The 9,488-nt window shown below is 42.4% G+C and overlaps 2 protein-coding genes across 7 annotated transcripts in view; one reads left to right on the top strand and one right to left on the bottom strand.

The window, feature by feature from the left end:
- Nucleotides 1-2,379, bottom strand: part of LOC106811323 (short/branched chain specific acyl-CoA dehydrogenase, mitochondrial-like) — a 16,296-nt gene extending 13,917 nt beyond the window's left edge. For both annotated transcript variants that reach the window (XM_014814900.1, XM_014814901.1), the window contains exon 1: nucleotides 2,310-2,379. In XM_014814900.1, the coding sequence (XP_014670386.1) occupies nucleotides 2,310-2,354 (45 nt within the window). In that variant the 5' untranslated portion in view covers nucleotides 2,355-2,379. The remainder of the gene's footprint in view (nucleotides 1-2,309) is intronic.
- The window catches only part of LOC106811321 (CREB3 regulatory factor-like), a 39,837-nt gene that overhangs the window by 2,540 nt on the left and 27,809 nt on the right, over nucleotides 1-9,488 (top strand). For 4 of the 5 annotated variants that reach the window (XR_001394128.1, XM_014814895.1, XM_014814898.1 and 1 more), the window contains exons 2-4: nucleotides 3,901-4,161; nucleotides 4,557-5,415; nucleotides 6,103-6,204. Coding sequence is in view for 4 of the 5 variants with exons in the window: in XM_014814895.1 (XP_014670381.1) it covers nucleotides 4,123-4,161; nucleotides 4,557-5,415; nucleotides 6,103-6,204 (1,000 nt within the window). In the remaining variant the exon portion in view is untranslated. The remainder of the gene's footprint in view (nucleotides 1-3,900; nucleotides 4,162-4,556; nucleotides 5,416-6,102; nucleotides 6,205-9,488) is intronic. The other variant, XM_014814897.1, reaches the window with a different exon arrangement.

The raw sequence follows: 9,488 nt of genomic DNA, 5'->3' as shown, positions 1-9,488 counted from the left end.
GAGAGAGTAATCCTTGGTATTGTAATTCATACTTTACTCCTATTATGAAGCAGTAGTAATCTCTTCCAAGAATAAGCTCCCTAATCTTCACTATCAAACCACGCTGCAGTTCTTTGTTTTATTAGGGGCAGCATCGGGAGAGGAGCTGAGCAGGGAGGAGGCAGCGGGGAGTAAGGCTACAGGGGAGGAGTAGCGCTTGGGGTTAAAGGAGAAGGAGCAGCTCAAGAAGAAGGGAGAGAGGGGTAGAAGGAAGGAGGTTAGGGGAGGAAGAGGAGAGCCCAGCATGGGAGCTTAGAGGAGGCCTAGAGAGAGGAAAGAGAGCGAGAGAGTAGGGAGAGCTTTAGAGGAGAAGTAGGCTAGAAGGAGAGGGGTAGTAAGGGAGGGCGGGGGGGAGGCGAGAGCAAGAGAGCTTGCTAGACAGAGAAGCGCAAAGGAGGGGAGAGGCGCCTTAGGAAGCTCCCTCCGAGGCTAGGAGAGAGAGGTAGAGTAGAGAGCTCAATCTGAACGTAGTGCGGATGCGTATGGAAAACGCATTTTCTACCGAACAGCATAATACCTAGTTTAGATTGTAAATAGCGGGTTTTTAAAGTTTTAAAACCAGGTTTTAAGGCCGCTAATACCGGCGTTTTATGGCCATAAAACACTAGGTTTTAAAGAGCTTAAAAACGCGTTTCAAGATCTTAAAAACCAAGGTTTTAAGGCCTAATACCCGGTTTTATGGCTTAAAACCAGGTTTTAAGAGCTTAAAACTAGGTTTTAAGCTCTCGAATGCTTAAAACCTAGTTTTAGACCCTAAAACCCGGTTTTAAGGTCTAAAACCAGGTTTTAAGGTTTAAAACCTAGATTTAATGGGACAGCTAGTAGCCTCTAGGATTTTACTGCATACAACTGTACTTACTGTATAACAAATCGTCTATAGTACCCACACGTATTTGTTACCAGATACCTAATTTAATTGTTATAATTAATTACACATCAACGCTACGAAATTTGAACGGCGCCATGACACCCGCGACCGTGCTGCCACCCCGAAAAAGTTGCGTATTTTGACAATTTATTTTGCACGTTACAGACCGAGGGCTCGTGGCAACTTTCATAACGATCACAACGAACATTCCTTTGAGAAGGTTCCTGATACCATCCCTGTGCCTTCCACTGTTTCGGCGCGTATGTGAACACATTTGGGACTAACAGAGTTTACTAGAATCCCACCACTCCACCACAGAGTCACCGCAGTAGACGTTAGATGAGCGCTGTCGCTCCGCGGCACTTGTTTTAACTTAGGGGCGACAGTGTCAATGGCCTAGCTCTAGGAGGTATTTTTGAAAAATTCCCCATGCATGCTCTATAGAATCCGCGTTAAAATTTGGATCCACGTTGGAGCATTTGAATGGCATTTACAGGAAGTTGTCAGAATAGGCGAAAGAGAGTAGAAATCGAAAACTCTGAACAATCGAAAAATCGAAAAATCGACTGGTAGTAAATACATTTCGTGTTTTTTTACCTTTTTTTTATTGAGATGTTCCAAGTGCCTGTGGGCATGCGTATAATTTAATGACAGTGATAAAAAATATGAAGTGGAAGATACAAATTTCATGGAAACCTGATGTAGAATACATTAGGATACTATTTAACAGGTTCATGTTTAGCTACAATAAATGAATGTTAGTTATTATTGTATTCTCATTTCTTTCGTGATTTCACATACCTTTGTGTTGTCAGTTACACAACTAATCCCCGTGAATATCAGAGGATTAATTCAGATGTGGATATCTATTATGCAGTATTATTTATGTGAACCCACGAATCATAAATCATTATTTGTTTGATAAGTTTACAATTAACACTGACGTTAATAATGCCAGGAGATGCAATAATTAAGAAAATAAAATAAAGTATCTATATATCCTTGTAAATGGTCAAGGAGAACATTACACTAATATAGTGATCAAACGGCCGGGTAAGGCAGTTATTAGCTTTCAGTATATTTCATGCGAAGTACATTAACACAGTAGGGGTACAATATATTGTATTTCTGACTATTTATACTGAGTCTATCTGCAACTCGCTTCCACCTTCTCTATTGAGTTTCGCTATATATATTTCGCTATATTGAGTATACCTCGATATACTAACTATGTAGGATTTGTAGCGATGCTGAGTGTACATAATATCAGGAGTAAGATAATATAGGATCCTATATTATCTTACTCCTGATAATATATCACTGATTGTATGCACATCTGCTAATCGAGCTCAGGTTTTGTTGCGAAAATAATGAAATCGGGTTGCCCTTCCCCCGAGCGTACCTGGTTTTGCTTTAACTGGGACACTGGCCTGCTTTCATGCAGCATCGCTGGTGTAGTTCAAACGCAGTTCATCTGTGTTTACAACGTTACGGTGGGGCCATTACTGTATTGACGTGCGAAATCTTCCCGCTACGAGTGTACTTGCTTTAGACCTACAGTATGCGCGCGCACGTACATACCAGCTGATGCGATTGCGCAATATGTTTACGCGATGGCGGTGTGTACACAGAGCGGGCTACCCGGAACCTTTCCTCCGCATTCTCAGCAGGTGGGGGTATGGGAACGCGAACGTACTGATATTCAATAACAGGAGTTATATTCGAAATGGCGACAGGAGTTCCACAATAAGAGTATTACGCCTTCTCATTGCAACCCACCTGATCGTACTTAATTGTAGGTCACACGATCAAAAGCTGGGTCGTCGAAAATTCCACGTTAGTCAGTGTAAGAAGGAATCCTGATTGAAGCACTTCACGTGCATTGTTAATTTGTTCTAGTAAGATCTATATAGAAATAACAGTATAAGTGACGGTAGCTATCTAAAGATTACTCACTACATTCTATAACCCGACCAGGCTGTGTGACTAACGTCAATACACATTATATCAAGAGTACATAATAGAGATTAATCTCTATTATGTACTCTTGATTATATTCTAACTCTAGCAATACCGTTTCTTGGAGCTATACATTCTACTGTCTTTTACATGTCCATGTAAATGTTATATTATGTAGTACTTGCCACTATATTTACAGGGTGCGAAATTAACGGGAGTCCGGAGTCAAATACTCCCTGATTTACTGTCGGACTCTTTGATTTGACATATGCAGGAGTCCGTGTGACTCCCTGAAAATTTTGCTATACTAACTAGTTCGTTCCAGAGCACGGCCTTGCGGAATTACCGTATTTTGTCCAAAGAAAATTTGGCAGACATGCAACCGCATGAATCTTCAAAATAAGCACATGCGTTATTGTTAATATCTTTAATTTGGAACTTCAGACTGCGGACTCCCTCATTTTGCCGCGGACTCCCTCGTTTTAAGGGCAGGGAGTGGACTCCCTTGTTCAAAAGTTAATTTCTACCCCTGTATTTATGTGTGCATGTGTGCATAATGTCTACATTAATGCAAGTTGTTACTATCCTTCTATAGAACAAGAGGCAATAACAGAGAGATGCATACTTAACAACATGGTGGCCTACTTGTCCACATATGTGCCACTTTCTGTTCACAATGGGGATGTAATTTGGAAAGTGAATAAATGTTTTACACTGAAAGCAGTTAGGTACAGTGTGACAAGCCTGGCCTGGTTCTATTGATAGAGCACTGTTTAGCAGTCTTTGAAATAAGACCGAAAACCCAACCATGCAGTGCCAATGTTAAAAATATTGATTTCTACAATTTAACTCGTTTTATAATTAATAAAAATTAGGCAGTCCTATTCAGAAGTAACCAATTCTAGGCTGGTGTACGGGCTGCCATTTCCAGCGTTGTGTATTTGCACGTTTGTGTGAGAATTTTAGTAGGGTTCGATGCAGAATATGCGGCAGTGAATTTATGTGTGAATTAATTTTATTTGGGATAATTTCAGAGAAAAAAACGTTTGTTGAGAATTAAGAAGAACGATCACAAGTGCTATTGAGAAGGACGTTTGGCGAGCGAGATAGGACACGGACTAAGAAGAGGAGTGATCGTAGAAGTGCAGGCATCCAAGGAGATTGTGCCTGGGCGAGAGGGCAAGGAGCAGGACAGATGGCCGACACTGTACGCGTCGAGAGATAAGTGTGAAGCCAAGGGTACTGTCACAGAAGCTATGCCAATGATTCTTGAGCTTGGAGTACAACCGACAATGGTAAGTCGAGGGGAACGTCCTGCATTTCTAGTTTTTTATGAACCCTTTTTTAACTCGTGGCGGTCGCTCTATGGTGTGACCGACTGTAGAAGTGATCGTTTGCTAGGTTTAGTACTCGATTATAACGTAGAGTGGTCACTGTAAGTTAACAAAATGCCATGTACCCTACAATATCGTACATTTCACGTTTACCAGCATTTTTCTATCTACGATTTCTTACTCTATTCCGATCACGTGCCTTAATACGTACTGTCTACTAGGTAGCATTTACTATCTTATTATTACTTGGTAATAATTATTGATCATTAATTAATTAGTAATTATTAATTACTAATTACTATGATCTACTGATTACGTACGTGGTAAACTCAAACTCGAAATATCGATTGACACAGGCGGTGTTCCAGATGGATCCGACACATCACAGCGCGATGGTGGATCTGCCGTGGCTGGGCGGCCCGTGCGAGCAGTCCCTGTTCCACGACCTCGACACCGACGTGCCGTCCATCTACGGCGGCATCTGTCGCTCCAGCAGCTCGAGCGGTAGCAGCACCGGCAGCATGTGCTCGCCGACAGGTGGCAGCACGGTTGGCGGCGGCGGTGGCGCGGCGACGACGGCCGACCTCGACATGGTGAAGATCGAAGACGAGGTGATGACGAGCTGCGAACTACGCTGCCTCGCGTCGTCCGGCCGCAACGAGTTCGACGACATCACGACGACGGAGGAGCTCGTCTGGGCGGGCCAGGACCTCGACATGCTCAAGATGGAGGACATCTTCCAGGTGGACGAGGCCGACCTGAAGCAGAGTCCGACGCTCGCTCAGCTGAACAGCGTCGACGAGTCCTGCGTCGATCTCTTCGATTACGAGCGGGCGTCGTCCACCGCCTCCGCCCGTCCGGCACCGACGATGACCAAAGTCGCCGCCAAGTCCTCTAGTCTGCCATACAAGAAAGCAGCCGCCATCATCGCGGCGGCAGCAGCGAGAGCCGCTGCCGGTTCGCCGCGGCGGATCAACGCCTACGTCGCACAGTCGGTCGCCATGATCTCGAGTACCTCGGAAGTTCAGCAGGACCTGCTGAGTCAGAATCCTAGTCTCCGCGCTCTTCTCGCGCAGCCCTTGCCGCAGCAAGTGCCCTCGTGGACGGCCAGCTCCACGACCGCAAAACCCGAGCTCGACAAGAGGTGGGAGGAAATTGTCGACTTTATACACGAAGATAAGGACGCGTCGGCCAAGCTACGACGCGACAAGAACGGTGAGTTGACATTCTCGTAATGATGTACCCACCCCCCGGCAAGATTTCGGCGTTATGTGATGGTGTTTGAAGTCACAACGTCGGAACCGTGTGGGAGGGAGGCATAAGAGAAGTTCATGGCTTCAAATTTGCTTTAGGTGATATCTGGGAATTGTTGTGTTTAATCCTTCAGGCCCTCTACATGGTGGCTTTTCCGATTTTTGTTCGTATTGTGTTATAATGTGGTACATGGAGTATGGATGTGAGTGAGTGTGGATGTGGTACCCTTTCATGCAACATTTGGCTCATGCCATAACTGGAATCTTGTATGAATCAAACATGTACAGTGCATGATTGTGGTAAATATTTATTTACACACTGATATGTACTACTAGTGGATTTTCTTGCTTACAGTTACACTTTTTAAATAATTGTCACGTTTCTTTTAGTACTATTGTTTATCCAATACAGTTTATTATCAGTATGCATGATGAATGATGATTGAATAATTTCATCGGATCACATAAAAATAAAGTTTATCTCAGTTAGATCCATAATAAACTTTTAGAAGGAAAGAGTTGTAAATATGCCAAGTCACACAGAATGACAGTCAGCAGATGCTGTGTACATGCATGTACAGCCACGAAACCGCTAGAATGAATGAAGTGAGAGCTAGAGTTGAAAACATGTAACATAAATTGTTTTCAGAAAGTTGTAGCAGGAAGCGAAATCTTAGCACAAGCACTGTTGGGTCATATGAAGATTTGGACCATGATGAACATGGCGACAGTGATTTGGACTCCGACAATGGTATATTGTGCTACTTTTTATCTGCTTGGCATGTTAAGTTAATAATTCTGGACACTATATTGCTGTTGTTTGAACGTATTTTAGGTGTTGCTATATAACCTGTGTTAGTAGTTGTTATGTGGGATCATGTAACGTTTCTTATAGTTGTTGAACTTCTAGGTTATGTTAAATGCCAGAGGACGCTTGTCGCAGATGGGGTCGTTGTCGTATCAGGTACTACAGATATGTACCCGAGGTACATATATGTATACACAAGTGTACCTGACCAATGTTGTTTCTACATAACCGTACCGCTGTGCTCCATAAATGTACCCAGGCGGGAAGCGTGATTTTTTTTCCTAGGTCAATTAAGAACATATATAGGGCTCTAGTGAGCGCTGCTATTGGTTGAGCTTGTTTCGTCGCTCAATGACGTTACAGTGTCGTAATATTCATAGCACATCCAAAATTCATAATTCCAATATCCCTCAATAGCCGAGCGAGTACAGCACGCAATTGAAGGCTGAAAGGTCGGTGGATCAAATCCCATCCGTTTTTTAATTATTTTCCTGTTTTCTGTATTTTTCTATCTTTATCCGTTTAACAATTTTTTCCCAATTAACGCAAATATTTACATAATTTATTTACAACAATTTAATAACAACAATTAATTTTAACAACAATTAAAAATTAAATTTTTTATATATTTTTGTAAATAGAGTTTGGGTTAGGGTTAGGGTCACAATGCAGTGAATGCACCATAAAAAGGAGTTTGAGGCACGTGATTTGTATCAACCAATGGCAGCGCTCACTAGAGCCCTTGACCTAGGAAAAAGAATCACGCCTGCGGGGCAGGTACGTTTATGTAAACACAGGGTACATATTATATGCTGAAAAGATACAGGTCTGGTACACTTGTGTATATACATATACGTACCTCGGGTACATATCTGTAGTACCTGATACGACAACGACCCCTTCAGCACAATTGTCTGTCCCTGCTCAAAAGATACTGTTGCTTACCGTTCCTCATTTAGAACGATTTTTTTGTTGGGAAAGTTGTGATGGGCTCTGTAGATAATAGATTAGTTTTAGAATAATATAAGAAATTTTAGACTTCCTAAATATAAGAAACTTCCTGCTGTGTGTAAGTTTTTCTATGTCCTCGAAGAAAGTATGTTGAGAATATATATGGCTGGCTCGTGGCTGTTCTATGGAATCCTTGGCATTAACATAAGGCCAAGGGCTATTAATACTGTCTCTGTATGATCAATAGTTCTTGGTCATTGCATGGTGATTCAGTTACTTGGATACGTTTTGGACAAAGTATACCCATGGATGCTCTTCTGGTAATTAGCATTTGTTGCTTTTAAAGGAATAATAGGTCCATTGATTATGCAATGTTGACGAATGGTAGAGTAACGCTCAAGGGGTCGTTGTCGTATAAGCTAGGTACTACAGATATGTACCCGAGGTACATATATGTATACACAAAGTGTTCCAGACTTGTACTACAGAAGTGTACCCTAACCCTAACGCTAACCCTACCCTAAACATGCCTCATATAAAAATATAAACATAATACTAAAGCAGATGGGGTCGTTGTCGTATCAGGTACAACAGATATGTACCCGAGGTAGTTTTAGGTTGTTTAGTATTATGTTTATATTTTTATATGAGGTATATGTTTAGGGTTAGGGTTATGGTTAGGGTTAGGGTACACTTCTGTATTACAAGTCTGGTACACTTTGTGTATACATATATGTACCTCGGGTACCTATCTGTAGTACCTGATACGACAACGACCCCTTCTGCTAGAGTAACTGGCACCTTGTGTAGTTAATAAGTACATTACCTTATAGCCAAACGCGTATTAGTTTGTCCAATATCACTGCTGGTTACTAAGAAATGTCTAATTGAAATCCGAAGTCCAAAAATCAGTTGTTTACAGTTTCAAACCGCTGCCGGCGAAGCGGGTGTGATACAGATTTATAGTACACCGGACATTTTCGCACGCATGCTCGGCCGTACGCAATGCTATCATCATTGATTTCGTAAACATGGACGCTCGTGATAAGGAACTTTTTGTCACGGCTGTCCACGTGCGTCCGTGATTAGTACGTGTGTTTTACTCTATTTCCATGTTTAGTCAGAGATGTCAAGTTTGAGAAATGGTTGAGAATGAGACTCAGCATTTGACAGAGCGACACCGGCCGAGGGATCGAAGCGACCAAGGTGGGGGGAGGATGTTGGAGGGAGGTTTCCGAAATTTGAGGTTTGAAATGGTGCAATTTAGTGCATACCTATGGTATGATTTATTGCCTTTATAAATATAAGTTCTTACTCATTCACTTCAAAGTCAACAGAAAAAAATCACATTCAAGTCAAGCTCCCAGTCGAGTCCCAGTGCAACATTTTCATATCTACTGTAGATCTACATCTAGATCTACATTAGATCTAAAGCCATCATCCACTGATCCAGGCGGGATATATTGGATTCCAAGCAGGCAAATAAAATGCGCGCTGCTTATAGCGTATACGTATACGGCTGGAGCGAGCTAGCTAGCTGGGCGGCCGTGGAGCGGCGCTGTTGATCGGGCCTTAGCCTTCTGATACTAGTATACTGGTATCTGGGACTGAAAATAGGGGGTTTTAATTATTTATTTATTGATTTTGATTTTTGCGTGAGAAATTCAGAGATGAGCGTGATAGCGTGAGAATCGACCAAAATGCGTGAGACTTGACGTGTCTGGTGTTATATATCTTGTGTTCTTGAGATATTAGGAATACAGATGCCAACGACTGTCTTGCATATTACATAATATATTGTACCAGTGAAAAAATTAATTAATTTTTTTCCGGGGCTCTTTTTGCAAACCCCCCCAAAATTTCGGGGGCTACTTTTTCATTTTCCAGGGCTCTTTTTCCACTTTCCAGGGCGACTTTTTTCCAGGGCTGTTTCCTCAAATGTACACACAAGCACAGTAGCTAATACAGTGTGTGTGCGTGCGTGCGTGCGTGCGTGTGTGCGTGCGTGTGACGTGTGTGTGGTGTGTGCGCGCCCCCACGAGTGACACACACACACACACACAGACACACACAGACACAACAGTCAATATTCAAGACAGTTATTCATCAGACTGACAGACTAACATGATAATCACAACTCACAAGTCACAACCACAAATGCACCTTGAATAGTGAATACATCACAGGTTTAGCTAAACACAGAACTATTACGGCTAGCCCAAATAGTGGAATGTCCGCCTGTACGAGCTAGGAGGATCGATTGTTTATATGCGAAG

The sequence above is a fragment of the Priapulus caudatus genome, unplaced genomic scaffold (genome assembly GCF_000485595.1).
Source record: "Priapulus caudatus unplaced genomic scaffold, Priapulus_caudatus-5.0.1 Scaffold527, whole genome shotgun sequence".
Classification (NCBI taxonomy): domain Eukaryota; kingdom Metazoa; phylum Priapulida; class Priapulimorpha; order Priapulimorphida; family Priapulidae; genus Priapulus; species Priapulus caudatus.
Note: the sequence above shows the minus strand (reverse complement) of the source record. Positions and strands in the feature narration are given on the sequence as shown.